At 36.8% G+C, this 23,805-nt stretch overlaps 2 protein-coding genes across 3 annotated transcripts in view; both read left to right on the top strand.

The window, feature by feature from the left end:
- Window positions 1–733: 733 nt before the first annotated feature.
- LOC123880545 (mediator of RNA polymerase II transcription subunit 23) lies at window positions 734–16,293 on the top strand. 2 transcript variants are annotated; one of them, XM_045928719.1, is made up of 17 exons: window positions 734–905; window positions 995–1,239; window positions 2,232–2,364; window positions 2,648–2,830; window positions 3,274–4,046; window positions 4,643–5,043; window positions 5,658–5,832; window positions 6,164–6,333; window positions 6,736–6,854; window positions 7,383–7,570; window positions 7,947–8,127; window positions 8,869–9,014; window positions 9,453–9,676; window positions 10,313–10,552; window positions 10,973–11,417; window positions 11,778–11,984; window positions 12,368–16,293. In XM_045928719.1, the coding sequence occupies exons 1-17, from the start codon at window positions 864–866 to the stop codon at window positions 12,504–12,506; spliced, it is 4,011 nt and encodes a 1,336-aa protein (XP_045784675.1). In that variant the 5' UTR covers window positions 734–863; the 3' UTR covers window positions 12,507–16,293. The 2 variants fall into 2 exon arrangements, with proteins under 2 accessions (XP_045784675.1, XP_045784674.1); XM_045928718.1 differs by having other exon boundaries at window positions 980–1,239.
- Window positions 16,294–17,246: 953 nt separating this feature from the next.
- LOC123880568 (failed axon connections) overlaps window positions 17,247–23,805 on the top strand; it is a 43,344-nt gene continuing 36,785 nt past the window's right edge. The window contains exon 1 of the mRNA XM_045928757.1: window positions 17,247–17,764. Within this exon, the coding sequence (XP_045784713.1) occupies window positions 17,465–17,764 (300 nt within the window). The 5' untranslated portion in view covers window positions 17,247–17,464. The remainder of the gene's footprint in view (window positions 17,765–23,805) is intronic.

Genomic DNA, 23,805 nt, shown 5'->3' with positions numbered 1-23,805 from the left:
CAGTAGGGTTTTAACTGGGCATAGCATATTACAGTGGGGCCACTAAAAATTGTGAAATAAAAAAATTTCAAAAGAAAAATAAAACCGACTTCAAAAACCACAAACACTAAAAAGTAAAAAATAAGTTTTGTTTAGCTACGCGTGTAATGTACCTAGGTATGAAGTCAAGCGAGCATATTAAAACAAAATTAGAAATCCAAGAGTGAAGCTCGCCCGACTTCATACCTAGGAACATTACACGCGTAGCTAAACAAAACTTATTTTTTACTTTTTAGTGTTTGTGGTTTTTGAAGTCGGTTTTATTTTTCTTTTGAAATTTTTTTACCTACCTGCATAGACATAGTCGTAAACCTAAAAAGTGATATAAGCTCCTTCTCTTTCAGTTAAAATTAGATAAAACTTACTCGATTTGCAACATTCACATTTTCAACATTATTCCCTTTTTTGAGAAGATTTTATTTGCTGGCAGCCTTTGTTCTACAACTACGCTGTCAATGTCACTCAACTGCCAAAAGATCCTTGTCGGACTGTAGGTACATAGCCAAATGACAGCTACAGTATCACGATCGCAATCTATTGTAATCACCTCATTGGCCGACACCACCAATACTCACTCACTATTGGCTACATCTGTTACAATGTGTTGGTTGCAGCAAGAATACTTTAGATTCAGTCAATCATATCAATGGCGATTGTCATCATGATTGATGCATTTTCGTAGGTTCGGTTTTTCCGGAATCGACTGCGGTGCTGAATATTGTAAATTGTAATATTTTGTGATTATATTGCAAAATTTTGCTAATTCATCAAGACATGTGTGAAACTCATTATTATTTTGTGGGACTTCATTAATAACTTCCACAATGGCTGATTCCCAAGTAGCGAATATTGTAAACGAAATTTTAGTAAGTTTGCCATCTATAAACAAACAGTTTAAATGATTGTATTTCGCTCACAAGAATCATGTTAAACAATACAGGGTTTTAATTTCCAGCGTGTGGAGACAGTAGAGGAAGCATTTAGTTGTTTCTTAGTGCATAAACCGGAGCAAGAGAATGAAAGGTTATCGATGTATCAAAAGAAGCTATGCGCCGTGTTGACTACAACCAGTGCAGAAGTACAGGAGTCTGTGATTCGGCAGTACCTAACTCTGACCGCTGTACTCACCAACAGATATAAACTGAAACAACTACTAAGCCTTTTAGAAAATCTAGTAAACACTAACATCATACAAGCAAGGTTAGAGCATGTCTTGTTTTCAATACTATATGTAAAATCAAGTATTCCAGCATTTCCATCTTATCACACTAATATTATAAAGGCGAAAGTTTGTATGTGTGTGTGTGTGTGTGTGTGTGTGTGTGTGTGTGTGTGTGTGTGTGTGTGTGTGTGTGTATGTATGTTTGTTACTCCTTCACGCAAAAACTACTGGACGGATTTGGCTGAAATTCAGAATGGAGATAGATAATATTCTGGATTAGCACATAGGCTACTTTTTATCCCGGAAAACCAAAGAGTTCCCACGGGATTTCGAAAAACCTAAATCCACGCGAACGAAGTCGCGGGCGTCAGCTAGTATACTATATTAACTATATTATTTATGTAAGAGACAAGAAAGACACTAGTCCTATCCCTGGAGTACTGTAGCAAAATGAAACATTGTGAGACATTCATATTTTGATATGTCACATGGTAGATACAGTTTGCGAAATTTATTGAAGAGAAAACTTCGTTAATATTATTTTGATTTGATACTCAATGAAGCGAAAAAGAGACATCAAAAAGATTTAGCCTGTGAGATAACAAGTTAGAATACATTATACTGTGTTTCCTATTAATTTAGTTACCACAAGCCTCTCGTCTCATTTGTTGAAATTGAAAACTTCGAGTCTCAAAACTCTAAAATGTAAATATAAACCTAAAATCTAATTGAAAAACTATATTATGATTCCGATCTTTTATTTGAAATAAAAATAAATACACGTTTGGATTGGTGCCTGCTTTGACATCTTGTCTGACCACTGCACATTCCTCTTTAAACTTTAGTCTAACTACAAAGACAGTTTATTTTAACAGTATTTATGTTTACACCTGGCTTAAGATAGAATAGAAAACTATTCTATAGACTTCTATAGAATACTGTTTCATGTCTGGCCAATGAGCGTATTTATGTCATACATTTTTGTATGAGTATACTTACAGTAAATTAAAAATATAATTACTTGTTTCAGAATGCTATGTGACTGTATGCTAACAAGTGAGAAGCTTGTATATAAAAATAGTGACTATTGGATCGAAAGTTTTAATTTAATTAGAAGAATTATTGGTGGTGTGGACTACAAAGGTGTCAGAGAAATAATGAAGGTCTGTTTTAGTTGGCAACCTATTAATTTTTGAACCCATAGTTATTTTTTGAAGCATCCATTACAGCCAGGCAGCACTTACAATTTATTCTCGCCACATTAAAAATAATTAAAAATTTCTAAATTTATTAGTAAATGTAATTATTTAATAATATAATTAATTAATAAATTCATTAATTACAAATTTTGCTTGTGTCCACCACAGTGGGTAATGGTTTCCATACTAAGATGCCCGTTTACTTTTATTAGTAAGTACAATAACATATCCATATTTGTTTATCTAGGGCTGCAGAGAAAAGGCACAAACACTGCCTGTAAGATTAAACTCAAGCACTTTGCCACAAATGAAGGCGCTCTACAATGTGATTGAATATATTTTTGACCGCAATGCTTCCCTTCTGCCAGCATATTTTATTGTCACAGAGATTCAAAAGGCTTATCCAGATAATAATCATTGGCCACATTGGGTATGTATTTTCATGTATTATTATCTTTTTTTTACAAATACAGATAGATTATTAAGTTAAACATCACTATCCATATTATAAATGTCAAAGCGTGGTTTTTTGCATGGGTATAAATAAAGACCTGGAGAGTGCTATAGGCTACTTTTTAACCAGGAAAAACAAGAGGTCCCACAGAATTCTTTCTTTCTGGGCTGGTTTCCGCAATTTTAAACGTTTCCGTCTCTCATTGTTACTCATTAATTTATTACAGGTTTTATATTTTGGTACTCCATTGATTAGCACTGCAAATGTGATCTAAATATTTTTGCCTATTGGAGCCCCAGTCTTCAGTTCTGATTTTGTAAAGACTGCTGTTTAACATTCATCATCTCTCATTAAGATTTATTTTAATTGCGACCAAAATAATTTCACTGTTTTACACAGAACTGTTTTCTGTTTCACAGAAACTGGCGAAGCTGCTAACAACATTCGTAGAAAGTTTCAAACCTTGCGCACAAATGGTATCTATAATAGGCCACTCGCAAATGCTTCCAGTAGTGGAATTCTCAGGATACGCTGATCACCTGGTTAACCCGTGGCGATTGGATCCGACCACCTTAAAATTTTCACTTAAAGGGAACTTGCCCTACGATGAAGAGCTGCTAAAGCCACAGATTGCATTACTTAGGCACGTGTTACAGCAACCTTATTCAAGGGACATGATGTGCTCAATGTTAGGCCTTCAAAAACAACATAAGCAGAGGTGCATTGCCTTAGAAGATCAGCTAGTCGAATTAATGATTTTACCGATGGAGAGGAGCGAACAAGAAAATGAAGATGATGAAATGTCATCAACTCATTGGTGTTGGTTACACTTATCATCGCAAGTTATATATCTAATACTCATAGGATTTGCGTCATTCCCCAATATTGTAATGGGACTTCATAACAAGTTAATCGGGCATGATTTGAAAAAAGGTCGGGACCATCTAATGTGGGTTCTGCTACAGTTTATTTCGGGGAGCATCCAAAGAAACCCGCTTTCCAACTTTTTGCCAATAATCAAACTTTACGAGCTGTTGTATCCAGAAAAAGAGCCTCTACCAGTACCTGACTGTGCTCGAGCGCATTGCACCCATCAAATGGCTGTTGTGTGCATTTGGATGCATTTGCTGAAGAAAGCTGAATCTGAACTTAAAACCATGACGTTGCCACAAAATCTTAAAGTACAATATGAGTAAGTATAATCCACCAAACTTTTATAAATATTTCACTACACATTTGTTGCTTTTTTAATCAATAAACTACCTAGCCCGCGACTTTGTCTGCATGGATTTAAGTTTTTAAAAATCCTGTGAAAGTCTTTGATTTTCTGGAATAAAAAGTAATCTATGTCTCTCTCCAGGTCTTTGACTATACCCATGCAAAATCTCGTCAATTCGTTGCTATGCTGCGACGTGATTGAAGGACAGACCAACAAACAAACCAACAAACAAACACACTTTCATTGTCGCAAGCATCAACTAGAAGTCTATTAATTATCACTACCCACATTATAAATGCGAAAGTGTGAGTTGTTTGTCCTGCAATTACGCCGCAATGGAGAAATGCATTGGCGTGATTTTTTGTATGGATGTAGTTGTTGACCTGGCAAGTGACATGGGCTATTTTGTCCCTGAAAATTAAAGGGAACCGTTTGATTTGTCGGACGTCGGATTTAAAAACCTAAATCTACGTGGACGAAGTTGCGGGCATCAGCTAGTGGGCTATAAATTAATCATGAAATGACGAAGTCGCAGATGAGAGTATATTATATATATAATATCTTTCTAGATACCTCCAGCATCTTATGACATCCAACAACACACCAACGATAATGGGATCAGACTATCGCATAGCTCTACTATGCAATGCTTATTCCACCAATCAGGAGTATTACTCTCGACCAATGGGCATAATCATAGAATCATTATTCGGCAGCCAAAAGGCTATGCCGAATGGAAACCCAGCAACGCCTTTACCAACAGTGCCGTTGTCAATGTGTATATTAGACAGTTTGACGTTGCATTGCAAGATGTCTTTGATACATTCGATTGTGTCCCACGTGGCGAAACTGGCACAAAACAAGACAAATATACCCGGCAGTAGTATGATGGCGCCAGCTCTTGTAGAAACATATAGTCGACTGCTTGTGTACACGGAGATTGAGTCTTTGGGTATCAAAGGATTTATAAGTGAGTTTTCTTTTTGTTTCCAATATATCTACCATCGGCTTTCTAGGTTCAATCAGATTTTGAGTAAGTGTGAGTTTAAATTTTATGAGTTTATGGGGTATTCCAGTAAATATCCTCCCCTTTCGAAGATTATGGAGTATGTTCATCTCTTGTTCAACCCTAATATGTGCTATCTTTTAAGGCGTTTAGTGTTGGAGTTTACAAGAAATTTCTGTGCCAATGCAGGGTGTCTTCCAGCCTAAGCTTGTACTTTTTGGAATACTTGTTATAAGTAGGTATTTAAGATTTTTTGACAACCTCCCTAGCGCAGTTGTGAGTACTGTGATCTTACTAGTGGGAGGTTCGGGTTCAATTATTGGCAGGGGGAATTTGGAATTTTATAATTTCTAAATTTTCTCTGGTCTGGTCTGGAAACCAATCACAAACATATGCTATGTTAACCCGAAATGAAATTAAAACCCCTATACTGCTCTAAGAGTAGTACGGAACACATAGCCTATGTTTTTTGCCTTTTTTGTCTTTGTCATTTGTATGTTATTACGTAACAGAGCGAGCCCTATATTAACTTCATCTGTGGATACAGTTTAGAATTATTCCCTTTATTCGTCTTTCAGATCAACTGCTACCGAATGTGTTCAAGTCTCACGCTTGGGGAATCTTCCACAACCTTCTAGACATGTTCTCATACCGGATCCACCACATACAGCCCCACTACAGGGTGACGCTGCTTTCTAACATACATTCGCTCGCCGCTTGCCCACAACCGAACCAAACGCAGTTGCAATCATGGTGAGTTTTGTGACTATTTTAGCTTTTCAATAGAGTGATATCCATCACTATTCACTACCCATGATATTTTAAATGCCAAAGTCTATGTTTTTTTGGTTTTTGTCCTTCAATCATGTTACAAGTTGCAACAGAGCAACGGGTCGACATGTTTTTTGCATAGGTATAGTTAGGTAGGAAAGGCATTCTGAACCAGTGGTAGATGCATTTGATGATCCAAAAATACTTGTAAAAGTTTAATTGAAAAAAAATTATTTCTATTCTATTCTATTTGATGTACGGACCTTTAACATCATCGTGAATTCAAATAATGAAATGAAATTTTCTTTTTCAGTTTTGAAAGTACTGCATTACGTCTAATCACCAGTTTGGACAGTTCTGGCGTGCAGTTGCAAATGTCTCGAGTCTTCTCCGAGCCTAAATCTCTCGTCTCCAGTGAGAGTGAAGAGCTCAACCGAGTGCTCGTGCTCACTCTGGCTAGAGGGATTTGTATGACAGGAGCCGGTAAGTTTTGCTTAACTGCGACTTCGTTCGCGTGTATATTAGTTTAAAAAAAATAGTCTTTGTTTGTCTTTGATTTTGCAAGATAAACACCTTTGATAGGCTAGGGACTTGTGCAACCTATCAAGTTTATCTGCTATACAGCTATAAGATGCAGACACATTTATGCCATATCAGGATATATTGTGAAGTTTTGCATATGACATGAGTCTAATATTTAAAAAAAACAGTGAGACTCAGATTTTTCGCTTAGCAACACCACATACAAGAGGATAGCGTGACACTTCACAAGATGGCGGCGTTATTTCCGATTTCAGCCACGCGCCAAATGATCCTTGTCGCACTGTATAAATTATGAACATATTACAGATACATTAGGTATTAATTTCGGCCGATGATCGCCAGGTAACGACGGTGCCGCGGTGAAGGAGCTGCTCACAACAATCATGACCAACACGCCGCATTTGTGGTCACAACACACTCTACAGTGCTTCCCACCCGTGCTCGTGGAGTTTTTCTCTCAGGTAACACTAATAGTATTCACCTTCATCTCAACTCATCGCCGAGCACTCCTCTCAGGTTGAAATCTATAGATCGCACTGAGACTTTGGTTAGACTTAAGTTTCAGTTAAAACGAGACAGATTTATGCCAGGGGTATAACGCTGTCTCGTTTTAACAGTGTCTTAATTCAGAGAACATTAGCACCAAGAGTTAGTAGTTACTATTATTCGGAGACTTGAGGTTCGATCCGGGTATACACTTCGGTATTTTTTATAATAATCCGTTTTAAGCAATGAAATATCACATGATTTAACGGCGAAGGAAAACATCGTGAAGAAACTTGCACGCCTGAGAGTCCTCCATAATGTTTTGAAAGGTGTGTGAAGTCTGCCAATTTGTACACCAATGGTGGATTATGGCTTTAATGATTATTATGGGAGACCCGTGTTTAGTAGTGGGCTGGCAATGATGATGATTATATCAGCATCAGTATCATTAACCAATTTTTTAAATAATAGTATGTAATTGATGAATTATTAAATTTATACAGAATCCAGCGCCAAAAGAGAACAAACAGTTACTCAAGAAATCCGTTGAGGAGGAGTACAGGAAATGGACGTCAATGGCGAATGACAACGACATCATATCGCACTTCTCGGTGCCCGGCACGCCGCTGTTTCTCTGTCTCCTATGGAAAATGATCTTCGAAACCAACAGGATCAACCCTATCGCTTTCAAGTGAGAGAAACATACCTTGCCACTAAAATGCCCGATATTCTGCATAATGTTAAGTATTTAGTAGCAAACTAGCTTATGCCCGCGATTTTGTCTGCGACTACACAAAATTCAAACCTCTATTTTACCCCCTTAGAGGTTGAATTTTATCCCTTTCTTGTCTACGTCATAGCTATCTAGATGCTAAATATATGCTCGGGTCTATACCTAATACATCGGGTTACGCAAACGTTCACGCTTTACGCAAGTGGTATGCCATGTTTCATACAGTTCCATACAACGCAATGGTACGCGCTACGTCTACGTGTACGCAACGCTTACGCAGCCTGTGTGAACGAGCTATAAAACTAAACTAAGCTGTGCATTTATTTGTATTCAGAATCCTGGAGCGAATCGGCGCTCGGGCTCTTTCAGCGCACCTTCGTAAGTTCTGCGACTACCTCGTGTTCGAGGTGACGAACCCCGCGGGCGGGCCGCACATCAACAAGTGCGTGGACGCGATTAACGACATCATATGGAAGTACAACATCGTCACCATTGATAGACTCGTTTTGTGCCTCGTGAGTATGTTATCACCACTATCACTACTAATATTGTAAATGTGAGTTTCTGTTTATTCGTTTGTCCTTAAGTCACGTCGTTTTTTTGTATGGATATAGTTAAAAACCTTTTTTTAATTTCTTAGGCTTCCGCTTGACGGAGAGTGATATAAACTAGTTTTTCACACCACTCGCTCGACGATTTCTTATAAAATATGTAATGTACGTCATAACATTCCTAGACTTAGCCGGGTTGTAATGTTATACTGAAATCCATTACAGCTTAAGGGGTGTAATGTAGCATCCAAGGAGGTTTTAGTCCACAACATACAATTACTTCAAGGAGTTTTAGTCCATGCACCTCTAACTTTTCGGAGTCATGTGCGTTTTAAACAATTAAGTATCACTTGCTTTAATTGTGAAAGAAAAGGTCATGAGGAAACCTCAAAGAGAACCCTGTTTTATGTAGTATGTATAGTAGTACCACAACACTATGTTTAGGTTAAGTTAGTTTTTAAGTTTTATATTTTATATTTTAAGTTTTATTTATTTTTTAAGTTTTATATTTTAAGCGTGTTTTGTATTACCTGTATGTTGATCTAATGAATAAATTTAATTCTATTCTATTCTATTCTTTTTGAGGATGCTTGAGATAATTTTGATTGCGTGCCTACTTGAGGGTGCCAGGATATTGATAGCATCGGGGCGATAAGTTTCATAAATGTGACCATATCTTGTTTGGCATGATAATTTTCGCCTAAGGTCCTGCGTCCTAACCCTGATGGGAACGAGAGCCAAGTATGCCTGTACATCATTCAGTTGCTGCTACTGAAGGGCTCCGAGTTGAGAAATCGTGCGCAAGACTTCGTCAAGGAAAATTCGCCGGAGCATTGGAAGCAGAATAATTGGTACGTTTCAAAGTCAAATCATTTATCCAAATTGAGTACTATTGTACACTTTCTGATTGTCAATTCAATAACGGACAGCGCCATCAACATGTGATTTAAGTAAACTAATAATTATTTGTTCATGAACATTGAACACATTTTAATTTTTTTTTGTTATATAAGCACAAATTCACGGTTTTTGGATTTTTTCCTTTACTCGTGCCATAAGACCTACCTACCTGCCAAATTTCATGACTCTAGGTTAACGGGAAGTACCCTATAGATTTTGATCTTTTCTTGACAGATAAGACACAGACTGATAACAAAATAATCCTATAAGGGTTCCTTTTTCCTTTTGAGATGATAATCTAAATATGTAATACTGGACGAATCGGACTGGGCATGTAGATATCTATTGCGACGTAGACATCCGCTAAGATCCTTATTTCTATGCTTCAGGTACGAAAGACACTCAGCGTTCCACAGGAAATATCCAGAGAAATTCGCGCCAGAGGAGACGAGCGGCGCATACGGCGGGCCGATACCGGTGTACTTGAGCAACGTGTGCCTGCGCTTCATCCCGGTGATGGACATCGTGGTGCACAGGTATCTCGAGATACCGCAAGTGAGCAAGAACTTGGAACAACTCTTGGAACATTTGGGCTACTTGTACAAATTTCATGGTGAGTTTATTTTATTACTTTTTTTTTAAAGAATATTAGCCATGACTAAGACTCCCCTTTCCCCTCCAATTAAGCGTAAAGCTTGTGCCAAGAGTGGGTGCGACAGTTGTGCAACGGGTGGGGTTTGAACCGCTAACCTTTCAGAATTCAGTTGGCCCCTCAACCATTGAGGTATCGAGTATTTACTATTATTACATCCTCGGATAGAAGTGAGTATAGAGCTCTCTCTGTTATGTAATCCCATACAAATGAAAAAGACAAAAACTCAGTGGGCGTTAACCATTTTAAGTAGTCAACTAACCACAAACGAACCTTGTCGACTCAAAATGGTTAACATCCACTGATTTTTGTCTATGTAATTTGTATGGGATTCCATCCGCCTATATGCGTCCACTGCTGGACATAGACCTTTCCAAGAACGCGCCACCAAACGCAGTCCTCCGTCTTTCTCATCCACCCGCTCCCCGCCATCTTCAGGTCATCGGTCCAGCGGAGTAGAGGTCGTCCGCTCTGCACTTACCGGCACGCGGTCTCCACTCTGGAACATGTCTGCCCCACCGGCCGTCGGTTCTGCGACAGACATGATCGCTCTTGTCCTAGACTAGTAAATTATTGGGCTTAATTATGTAATTCCAGATCGTCCAGTTACATTCCTATACAACACTCTCCACTACTATGAGTCTAAGCTCCGGGACAAACCGCTCTTGAAACGCAAACTCGTGAATGCAGTGCTTGGTTCCTTGAAGGACGTCCGCCCCGCCGGTTGGGCCACGACTGAAGCGTTCCAAGGCTACTTGTCGAGTAACGAAGTAGAGGCCACCACGTGGACACCGGACCTCAATTACTACTTGAGTTTGGTTAACCGTATGGTTGATAGTATCCTTTTGAAAATAATTTTTGGAGTTCCGTATCTCTGGAGAAAAAATTAGCCCTTATAGGGTCACTTGGTTGTCTGTCTGTTGTATCTGTCAAGACCAGTCAAGGAAACCAAAATTCAAAATCGGTTGGGCACTTTCCGTTGATCTAAAATCATGTTTGGCAATATCTTATAGCATATGTAAAGGAAAAAATTCGGAAAACAAAACTCCATCACAAAAAAGTATTATTTCTTACAGAATCACTTCGTTGCTTGTTTCACTCTTGCCTTGAAAGTATATAGGTTATACGTAGCAGGAAATATGGACGACGAAATGCCAAAAAAAGTTAGAATAAAATGTTTTCTGAAAAAATTTAACACCACTACTATTTCTAGAGTTGATATAGCACCGCTGTCAATTTCCCTAACCAAACATATAGCTATGAATGGCAACTCACCATTCCTGACCACAGATTGGAGGTTCAACGAATACCCGAACCCGTCCGCTCATTGCCTATATGTGACATGTGTAGAACTGATGTCCCTACCAGTTTTGCCGAACATCGTCGCGAACAGCCTTCTCGACGTCGTAGCCAAAGGCTTCGTCGTCATCCCAGCGACGAAAATCCAATTCTGGATCAACACAATTGGGATAATCATGGCAGCACTACCCGATCCATACTGGACCGTCATCCACGATCGTATTTTCGAGCTAATATCGAGCACCGAAATGATCGAATGGTCGTACCCATATACGCCGTTCCAGTTGTTTAACTTGAGTATTACGAATGACGCAATGCTGGAGAATAAATACAGTTTGACGTTGGCCCTGGCGCATGCGGTTTGGTACCACGCGGGCGCTGGACAAATCATGCAGATTCCGACGTGAGTTTGTATTATTTTTTTCAATGTTTAATTGTCATTCGCCTCAGCCGATAGACGTCCAGATCTCTGTAATGACCAAAAATGTCTTGCACATTTTAGATCTCTTATAAAGATCACTACAAGCGCAATCTTGTGCCGCTTTTGCAATATTAATCCGGATTGTAATTTATTTATCTTTTCGCTATACTCTAACAGAGCTGATTGTGTAATAAAAAAGGAAAGACACACTTTCACATTTATTGTAGATGTTTAATGTATGTAATTATACGGATGTAGGTCTTGGAAGCGAAATACGTCCTTGCAGTTTTATCATAGAACTGCAAAGACAATTTTCGCTTACGAATGGAATTCAAATTCCAGGTTCGTCAAAGAGAAGCTCTCCCCAGAAATACGCACAGAAGTCCAGCTGATCTTCTTGTGCCACCTCGTAGGCCCGTACCTGCAGCGGTTCAACTCGGACATTTCGCGGGCTGTGATGGACATCACTAAAACACTGTACGACTTGCTGGCCCACATTGATAAAACACAACCTCATTTGCAGTATATTGACCCAGTCTGCGATTTGCTGTATCCTTTTTAATTTTTTTTTTAACATTTTAAGCCTGAGAATCCCTCATTTCTGCTTTTTTAGGGTTCTGTACCTCAAAAGGAAAAAGGTACCCTTACAGGATCGCTTTGTTCCCTGTCTGTCTGTCCGTCTGTCTGTCCGTCTATCGTGTCTGTCAAGAAAGCCTAAAGGGTACTTTCCGTTGACCTAGGATCATGAAAGGAGCGTTGGTAGATCTCATAGCACAAAGGAAAAAATCCGAAAACCGTGATTTTGTGGTTACATCACAAAACAATTTAAATGTGTTCAGAAAAAATATTTTACTAAATCAAGTATCAGAATAAAATAAGAAATAATTTTACTTTTATCCACTGAAGCAATGATATTCTTAACTCAGCGTCAGATATCACATTAAATACATGTTCGTTGGAGACACAATGAAGAATGAAGTAGAAGGCGTGATACGCAAACTGCGTCCCGCCTTGCAAATGCGTCTACGCTTCATCACGCATCTAAACGTCGAGCAAATCATAACTGCCTAGCAGAGCGACTACTACAGCTATACGCCTTCAAGCTCAAGTTCGAGCTCTGAGTGACGACTTGCTGTAGTCCAAAGCGGAGTGGAGTGTAATGAAGTGTTTTAGCAACAAGTTTTATAAATCGAAGAAATCAATGTTACCTAAGAGAAATATTATTTCAGCATAATTTCAAATTTTGAGCGATGGCTTGCTGTAGTACAAAGCGGAGTCGAATGGAATGAAGTGTAATAAACCACAAAAGTATTTAAAAGTCGAAGAAGTCAATGTCTAGCAGAAATATTATTCCAGCTGAAGTTCAAACTCCAAGTGATGGCTGGCAAGTCCAAAGTGGAGTAGTATGAAGTATATTAGCAGCAAAAGTATTTAAATGTCCAAGAAGTCAACATCACCTAGCACAACTATTATATTATTAAGTTCAAACTCCGAGTGATGGCTTGATGTAGTCGAAAGTAAGACTAGGATGAAGTGTATTAGAAGCAAAAGTATTCAAAAGTCGAAGAAACTAACATCACTGGCAGAACATTTACTCTGCTTGAGTATGTAGGGCATTATTAGTTCTAGCTTTTTATTGAAATCTTATATATAAAAATTAATGTCTGTCTGTATATTTGTTCGTTACTTATGCCTTTCTTTGTTGATACTTTTGTGAAGGTTCCTTACATAGTACCATCAATGTACATTGGTCTAAATCTCATTCCAACACATGCCTGTCATTAGCTAGTATTGAATATTTTGTGTTGTCACTTAAGCTTTAGTAAATATTTATACTCTTTTAATAATGTTAAACTTAAGAATAATTAATAAATAACTAAAATTGTCTTAAGATTAGTACAAAATTATTCAAATATTATCCATATATATTCGCCAAAAGCCGAATACTGTGTCAATGATTTATCAAAAGCAATAAATATTACTAATATATAATATATGTGATGTGCAAAAATTATTGTCTATTGACAGGAATTTTATTTTGATATGAAATAAACCAACAGATATGTGATTGAGTGTTTGTATCAAGTGTGCATAGGTAGTGAAGGAAATAGTGAAATATATTTTTTGATAAATATAAGTAGGAATTGTTTAGAATCTAGATAGCCACAAACGGTCGCTTGATTTTGAAAATGTATACGATCACAAGTGAAGTTGTTTCATTAAAAATTAAACCTTAATAGTTTACGTTAAGAAACAAATTTCAATAGCTAATATAAAGACTTGTGGCTGGATAATTTTTTAATATAGAACGACTGCTCGTGGCCGTTCGATAATGGAAAAATAGTCACTTCCAGTAATAAGTATTGTACTCAGTGAAAAATGTAGTTGCAAGTTGTAACTAACCAATATGTCAGTCTTTGCGATGCAATATTTCAATTGTGTAATACACTTATTCATTAACTTATTCATTATAAGTTACAAAATGGTTGTAGATACCTAATCACTGTAAATAATATTTTACTTTATTCAAAGATGAATTACTGTTAGTTAACTTTTTTTATATATTAATGTATAAAACATATTATATAACATGTACATAGGGCCCGGCGTATAACTACGGAGTGTAGTCGATCTGAGGGACAGCGTTTTATTGTCAGCTTTATTTACTTTCATGAAAACTAAACAAGGAGATGACTCACAACCGCTGTGCTTAGACCATGGATACACCTCAAAGTTTTACTCACATACAACTTAACTTACATGATTAACTTACGAAAAGTTTATTAATTTAAACACTCATAAGTACATATTTACATGAATAAAGTTGTCAATTAATTGCATATGTTACTTACATGATTAAAATTTACAGGAGTAATCGCAGCCCAAAGTAAATAAAATTTCATTTGAGTGGTCATAAAATAAACGCTGCGGCTCAATTCCACTCCAGTCTGAAGATGAAATCTATAGAGCGCATTTTGACTTTGCTTAGACTCAAGTTTCAGTTTAAACGAGACAGACTTATGCCAGCGGTATAGCGCTGTCTCGTTTTAACAGTATCTTAAGTCTGAGCAAAGTCATACTATAGATCTCAGCCTGAATATGTGCGTTGTGTCTTATTCAAGTCTTGAACTTTTGCAGATTGAATACTGTCTCGTCATTGTGCCTTAAAGACACGTAATCATATACTATTAATATGTTTTATTATATAATTAATATAAAACACATTTATATGTATGTTGTAGACTTTGAAACCATTCAACCATTGAAGATGGTTTCAGACCACTAAAACAATGCATTAGGCACATTCTTTTTTAGTCTAGTAGCACACGCCGGTTATCTGCTAGTATATCAGAATAGCATAATAAATCGGTATATTGTACATTTAACTTTTCAACTATTCAGTTGTAATTTAATAGGCATGCGTTTTTAATGAAATTACTGGGATTTTTTTTCTTTACATTTTACAACTTCCCATAGCTAATATTTATTTGAATAATCTATTTTAAACATATATTGTACAGGTCTAGTAAAAAGAAATCCATGAAATATAGAAATTAAGCATACATTCGTTTTAAATATATGCTACCTTTTATACATTGGTCTAAGGAAGATTATTTAAGCATATCATTAAGGCATGTAGTCATCCGATAATAGAATCAAATGCAATAATTGTTAACTACGCATCACAAATCTCATATTACGAGTATAATTATATTATTGATGATATGATAGGTATAGATTATAAGTGTTAATTTTGTGGATATCAATTCTAGCTGTAGATGTAAAACCATAGATGTATAATAATACTATTAACATAGTAAGCTAGATATTTCTCGAGGAGATTCATTCTGAGGAGAGAGCTGTTTTCAGTAGTGGGCCAGCAATGGGTTGGTCATGATGACTTCGTTGACATTCGCATATCGTAATTTTGGAAGCAACTTGATTATTATATTGTAGATGACAGGTATGTACCACGATTAATTTGCCGGCAGTCCTGCCCATGCAACTGGGTTGAAATATCGACAGATAAAATCAGTAATCGTGGTTTGTACACTTTCAATCCAATCTAATCCATCAGCCTGTATGCGTCCATTGCTGGATATAGGCATTTCCAAGAGCACGTCACCAAACACGGTCCTCCGCCTTCCTCATCCACCCGCTCCTCGCCAACTTTTTCAGGTCATTGGTCAATCTTTCAACACGAGGATTATTTGACACAAATTTGGATTTTGTTTGCTTGGTAGGGCGCTTCGTATTGGCAAAAAGAACTTATTTTGTATGGCACGCCAAATCTAGCGTACTCTGTAAAATAGTATTATTATAATATCTTATATTACGTATAGAACAGATTTGTTCCAGCAACTTCGGACAATCGATCGAGTAAGATCAAGTACAGTCATGATAAGTACTTGGGATGTTAAATATGGTCACTTGCCTTTAACCTCTTGATTTTAAAGAAAATATATTTTGTATAATCCAATCAAATGAAATGTATTTATTTAATTCAAAATTATTTTGAATACTGAACAAAGTCAACACCAAAACTATTAACTTCGAACAAATTGAAAGAATACCTAATCATAATGTGATAGTAATATGAAGTTTAGGTAGTAGGTAATTTTTATTATCGCACTAGTGCAGTAATGAACATTACTTCGCCTGTGGCTCGGACTGTCATTTTTAACATATTGTGCTTGCAACATTTTAAATAACTTTTACTTGTATTATACTGATTTTATTATGGCATTTGTGGCATAAATACTGTTTGGGCCATTATAATTTTATGACAATCTTTATGGCATGAATTTCTTGTGATTTTGTCTACGATTTTAACTATTAATAAATGTATTTTATTGAACTTTAGCCGTTTTTTATTTCTAACTGAGATTAGGTTTATTTTTATACCTGTATTTTTACTGAACAACATATTTTGAATGCTTAAACATTATTATGGTTTCAAGGGTTGGGATACTTTGTATATATCTACCTATTTACAAAACCAGTTAAAGATCCAATAGGAACGTAAACGAATAATATGACAAAACCAGAAAAAAATCGCGCGCGGGATTCCTTTGCAATAATAGGTAGATACCTACCTAATAAGGAAATGTAAGAAAGCTAATGCTGTAAAAGAAACATCATAGAAAGCGCTGGGATAACCAACTCTTAGGTAAGTACAACCAGTATAAATAACATCTTCTTTGTTTTTTTCTGTTATTTACCTAACACTAGGGCGGATGAGATGCCGAAGAGAATTGCACCCGCGATTTCCGCCAGATAATAATATTTCTGACCTAAAATACCCACCTCTGCCAGTACGCAGTAGAGAAATATCATTATTTCTTGGTGTTAAAAGAGGCCAGCAACTCAACAGTTGCCCCATTATAGGCAAAGAATACTTCTAATTCCGGAAAAATGAGAGTTTCTTCGGGTTTAAAAGAAAAAACCTTAAATCCACACGGACAAAGTCGCGGGCATCAACTAGTTAAGTACTGGTTAAGTACCAATTTAATATGTGACACAGCGAACTTTAAAAAAAATTGAAAGCTCGAATTTTGAACGTTTCCGCCACTGAACACCTCTGTGGTTTCCGCCATCAGACCTCATTCCCGCCCTCGTCTTTAGAATAAACTAGTCAACAAAGTTACTTTTTAAGTAGGTTTAAAATAAATTTTACATTGTTGTACAAATATTTTGATTAATCTTACAATGTAAAAAAATTTATGCTTCCTCTTATTGAAAATAACCATTATCATCTTGATGCATCAGCATAGCATCGGCAATCTTTGTATTGATACTCGGAAAGAGCCGCCATTTTGTACGACGGAGTGGCGTGACGAGTATGCGTTGCTCGGCAACCAGTTATTCACTCAGTTGACTTTCGGTGGTGCGCTCTTGCGGTTGTCAGTAAAATTGATAAGACGCGCTTTGTGTTAGCGGCGGTGTATTTTACAAAACTGTACCCAACTTGAACCGTTTGTGCGTGAATATTATAAACTTGAAAGACTTGTGTTAATTACTCGTGCACAATGGCTACCGAGGTAGTAAATAACGTACCAGAAACCGAGAAGGAGCAGAAAGACGATCCTCCAGCCCAGCAGGATAATGGCCCAACAAAAGAGGAAACGCCGGCCGCTGAAAAAACCGAAGAAAAGATAGAGGAGAAAAAGGTTGAGCCATCTCCACCAAAGCCGAATGTCCACAAGATTAACTTCGAGCAAGACGTCGTTTATTTGTACCAGTTCCCACGAACTCCTTTGTTGCCGTCGACATCCCCCTATTGCTTGAAAGTTGAAACATGGCTGCGCCTTGCTGGCATCAAATACGAAGTAAGTTCATATTTTTTAACATCAATATTCATTTCACTAACATCTAAATAAGTGTATTAATTTTAATCACTTTGTTTGCTTGCGTATGTATCGATCGTTCTATGTTTGAATTAATGCAAAAGTTTTCAACTTTTTATAAGTTACTTTGAATGTCGCTATGTCAAAAGAAAAGGAATTCAATTGAACTATTTTAGAAAAAGGTTACCTACGCTTTGTTAAAATAAACGAGTTTTTATTAAACTTTATTTAGGAGAGAAGAATCAAATAAGGAGCTCGCCGCTGCTGCGAATTCAGCCGTTGCGAATGTACCTAACTTACTATAATAGGTACTGGGTATAATAAATTTTTGACGAGATACCTCATAATTCCATACCAAAACTAGGAAATAATAATGCTAATAATGCTATCCAAGAATGGATTAACATAAAAAAATCTAGGTATTATTGCCATCTCGACCTGTCGCGTACTATACCTACCTATCTTTTTTAGGTTTGTCTCCAATATACATGTACTTTACTAGTAAGTTACTTCAAAAAACCAAAAGCACTTTGTTTATTAGAAATCTTAAAAATCAGCCCAGTATTTTAGGCACAATTTGGATACAAACGTACATACATACATAGACTGCTAAAATCATAACCGTTCCTTTTGGCTTTGCCACAGTCGGGTAAAAATTGCTAGGCAGGTAGCCCAGTAGCTGGCTACGTTTACAGAATTTTTTGGTGTGAGAGACTGTACCTATGTAATTCTGAACGTACATAAAATGCCTTTGTTATCTTAACTTGTGATAAAATTAACTGGACAGGTTCAGTACATTAAATAGGCCTATTTTAAAAATTTTAGTTGGAGCAAGCATTATTATTTATCCATACTATAATATTATAAATGTGAAAGTGTGTCTGTCTGTCTGCTACCTTTTCACGGCCCAACAGTTTAACCGATTTTGACGAAATTTGGTACAGAGTTAGCTTATATCCCGGGGATGGCCATAGGCTACTTTTATCCTGGAAAATCAAAGAGTTCCCACGGGATTCCTAAATATCCATCCACTTCAGCGATTTGCATGAAATTTGGGACTCAGGTGAGGTGAGGTAGGTCTCATAAGTGTAAATGGTGAAAATCTGATGAGTAGTTTTAGACCTGGAGAACAGATCTCATCGGGTAACAGCAAATTGATGGTGGTCACTGGAAGTGATCAGAATAACTTAGTAAAAAGTAGATTTTTAATTATTGCAAGAAATGAAGTCGATCGACAATCTACCGTTTAATTATAATATCACTAGTGAGATTGTAATATCACAGCTTTGACAATATACCTGTGACATGAACACAGATGCGCTCTATTCCCGCACTCTCATAGCCCGATGGGACACGGATCCGACACAACTACAGACTAAAGAGACTACAACTGCAAGACATGCTCAATTAAAAACATGCTATGGTAGTTCCCGACCGAGTTTGTTGTGGGCTTTTTAACAAAATTACTTTAACTTTGACTTTTGTATCTGTATATAAACTAAGTACCTACCTGAATAACTAGGTATGTTGTAACATTTAGTTCTGTTAGCCTAACTATTTCAATAAAAAAATAATCAAACAATGTTATTCAGTAGGCTTAATTTCATGCTGAATAAAAACAATTGCATTGCATGAATATTCAATACCCAACACATGAATAACTACCTAATAAATTATTCAAATAACTTTTCATTGTTGTATCTTTGTACTGAAACTATCTAACTACCGCGACTTTTTCTGTTTTGATTTAGGTTATGTAAGAACCCATTCCATTGGAAATATACAAAATCCTTTCTTAGTGAGAGTCTGTGAGGCATAGGATCCTACATAATATGCAAAATTTTAATTTTCTAAATCCATCAGTTTAGGCCTTGTCTTTCATTAAATCATGATACTGGTTTTATACATACACTATGTATTGATAAAGTAGATACTAGATAGTTATGTTTTAAGATCATATTTGTAGGTAAGGTCTAAATCACACTAATATTATAAAGGCGAAAGTTTGTATGTGTGTGTGTATGTGTGTGTGTCTGTGTGTATGTTTGTTACTACTTCACGCAAAAACTACTGGACGGATTTGGCTGAAATTTGGAATGGAGATAGATAATATCCTGGATTAGCACATAGGCTACTTTTTATCCCGGAAAACCAAAGAGTTCCCACGGGATTGCTAAAACCTAAATCCACGCGGACGATGTCGCGGGCGTCAGCTAGTTAAATCATATAACGGATAGTGAAGTGTATCATTCCATATAATATTTCTTTCAAGTTCCTCCATATTCTTGTTTAAAATATTCTTCTTTTATAGACTTATCCTTTCAGTATCAGCCTCCTCCATACTCCAATTCTGTATACTGATGCAAAACCGGAGTATACGATGAGGCTGACTGCAGTTTCCTTAATCATGCTATGAGTATCACAATCCTCATTGCATGACAAAATTCTAGGTCATCTGTAAGTCACAGCCATCAACCTATAAATCGATGGTCACAACACAATATGACGTGTGAAAAAACTCTTTCTTTTTTCAGGTTTTACAGAACATTTTTCAGTTTGTACCTACTTTACCTACTTGTTTTTTCAGTTTGTAATATGAAAGTACCTAATAAGTATAGGTAGGTTAACATGTGTAGGGTGTGTTATCCTTATTATTATATAGTTTTTTCCAAAACACCTACATTGGAGATTCGCGCTTGTGCGTCTAGTCTAATGTTTAACACAATCCCGTTGATTTGTGTACCTATTTGCTTATAACTTCAAAACTTCTAAGTGGGTTTTACGATTGGAAAGATTTTTTATACATTCCTACCTAACACATTTAGTAGATAGATACATAAATATACTTGTAGTTTGTGAAAATCACTTTAAAATAGATAAATTTACATAATATTTTTTAAGCGGTAGTGTGATTAAGTTAACAGGATAAAAGCGTTTTTAAAAGTTTATTCGTATAAAAAGTCGTTCTAACTACTTCTATTATAGTTTATGTATTTATTCTTTTCTCCTAATTTGGTGGTTAGACTGCAGATGACCTAAGGAGTCTGCAAATTAGGCTAGTTAACCTGAGAAATCAGACAATTGTTTGACTTAAGAGCCACACAGTCAGCTAATCTGCGGATTAACCAGTAATCTCATCTCTAACTGGTTTGCGTAAATAATAGTAACATATCGATAACTACGCATCAACTCGATGCTAGTTCTTGTCCATTCAACTACGCTACCAAGGGCTAAACTAGTTATGTATTTTAAACACGCATCGGTGCAAATGAGTTTGATATGGTGCGACCTCAATATTTGTGCATAATATATATACGTGGAGACTGCAGGTAGATGTCTGTATGAACAATAGAACACAGGGATTAGATACACGTAACAGTGTTTATACTTAAACCCCCCCCCCCCCCCCCCTCCCGATCCAAAAAGAGGGGTGTTATAAGTTTGACGTGTGTATCTGTGTATCTTTGTGTGGCACCGTAGCTTCTAAAGTTAAACTAATGAACCAATTTTAATTTTGTTTGTTTTTGTTCGAAAGGTGGCTTGATCGAGACTGTTCTTAGATCCTATCCAAGAAAATCGATTCAGCCGTTTGAAAGTTATCAGCTCTTTTCTAGTTACTGTAACCGTCACTTGTCGGGGGTGTTATAAATTTTTGATTTACACTTGTAAACTACATGTATTTCTTAATAACCCTGCTCCTTAGTTTATTTAATCGTGTTTGATTGAAAGAAGACCTAATGGTGGCTATTTGCTTAACTGTTATTGTCGTCAACAACCGGTAGGTGCCCACTGCACTGGTGGATATGCTCGTATGTTTCTTGTAGGGACTTCCACACGACACGGTATTGCGCCACCTTTAAAGTGAAACAAAATGAAAAGTTTGACAAAATGTAAACTTGCTTAGAGAAACACGACAGTTATGAAACTCGTAACAAAACCTCGTGCCGTAACTTACCCTGGCAGGCGTCAAATGTAGGCTATGAAACGACTAACGGCCAAAATTACTGCTCAATCTATCTTTAACTTGTCGATAAGTTACTTAGCAACGCTGTTATTTGTCAAAAAGGTTTTTGACGAATAACAACATTGCTAAGTAACTTATCAACAGATTACAGATAGATTGAGCAGTAATTTTGGCCGCAAGTGTACGACATGTGCCGTCGTAGCACCGAGCGTGGCAAACAGTTTTATATTTTAAAATACATTTAAATCTTTGATTTCACGTCGCCCCTAGTGCTAAAATACCTACCTAATATTTTAAAGACGTCGATTCAGGATCAGGATCAAACCGATAGCTTACTCACTCTAGTTCACTCTGGAAATTCGGTCAAGAGGCTTGCGGCACTTTAAAATTCGAGCAAGTTGGGTACTCATCTGACAACTTTGCCGGCTTGTTAACCCCCGACCCAAAAAGAGGGGTGTTATAAGTTTGACGTGTGTATCTGTGTATCTGTGTGTCTGTGTATCTGTGTATCTGTGTATCTGTCTGTGGCATCGTAGCGCCTAAACGAATGAACCGATTTTAATTTACTTTTTTTTGTTTGAAAGGTGGCTTGATCGAGAGTGTTCTTAGCTATAATCCAAAAAAATTGGTTCAGCCGTTTAAGAGTTATCAGCTATTTTCTAGTTTTCTTGTAGAAAAGAAGGTTAGATAACCCTTAGGTTCATAATATTCAAGTGTCAATTGACAAATGTCAAGCTGTCAAGATGGACGTTGCCTAGATATACATAATTATTTATTTGAAAATGATTTGTCGGGGGTGTTGAAAATTTTTAATTTACACTTGTTTCAATAATGAAATCTTTCGAGCGTTTAGTTTACACAAACTCTCGTAAAAGATACACAAACTATTTTTTTTCATAAACTCTGACACAATGCCTCCATCGATGGGATCCTGGCCAATCAACAGGAACGTCCGAATCAATAGTTAGGCCAGTGTTTTCTAACGTTAGTAAGGGCTGGTACTTAGGTTGAAATCTATAGAGTGCACTTTTACTTTACTTAGACTTAGTTTCAGTTGAAACGAGACAGATTTAGGCCAGAGGTATAACGCTGTCTCGTTTTAACAATTAAGTTTGAGCAAAGTCAGCGTGCCCTCTATAGATCTCAGTCTTTACACATTTAGAAAGTATGAGTTTACCTATTTATATTAACATTATGCCGTGTGTTATCAGAATTTAAATAATGAGACGTGTGCGACGTGTATAAATACACACAGGTTATCACCACTCAGTTATTGGTTTCGGACTATCGTTAACCGCAACTCGGGTTGTATACGTGATATTATGCGATTGTATTCTCTTTCGTTTTCGCCTTTGCTTAGAGCCCCTTCACACTAGCGTTTCTCCAGTGTATGCATTAATCGAACGTATGCGTAGCTCATATATACATGTAGGTACTATTATCACTTGGTGACTTTTATTATTATATGGCGGCAACTTCGTCCGTGTAGATTTAGGTTTTTAAAAATCCCGTGGTGAAGAGTTCTTTGATTTTCCGGTACTAAAAATGGTTTATGGACAGATAGATACATAGACAGACAGATAGATGACAGACAGACAGACAACGAAGTGATCCTATAGGGGTACCGTTTTTCCTTTTGAGGTACGGAACCCTAAAAACAATTCATTTTCTCTTTTGGCATGTAATAATTAAAAGTGCAGTATATCCCCCGCCGGGATGGCTTGACAAAGATCTGCGGATCCTGTTACCACGGCCTAATTACTCGCCTCACGAGTCGCTTTATTAAACACAAGGGCTGGTAAATTAAGCGAGTAGCCGACTTGTTCATGGCTACTGAGCCTTTATTGTAATACCTATACACTAAAGTGTGAGGGACGTAAACTTATATTGGACGAAATGAGGTCGTTTGCAACAAAAAAAAAAAACGTTTATTGAAGCTTAAAAATTGGGTCGAACGGGTATCATTGCCCAATGAAGAGGAAATTATTGATATTATGGGATATTAAAAACAAAATGTTAAGTAATATAGTACGATCTTTCCACTGTTTTTGAGGGGTGT

This window comes from Maniola jurtina, chromosome Z (genome assembly GCF_905333055.1).
Source record: "Maniola jurtina chromosome Z, ilManJurt1.1, whole genome shotgun sequence".
Taxonomy (NCBI): domain Eukaryota; kingdom Metazoa; phylum Arthropoda; class Insecta; order Lepidoptera; family Nymphalidae; genus Maniola; species Maniola jurtina.
This window is presented reverse-complemented; position numbering and strand designations above follow the sequence as displayed.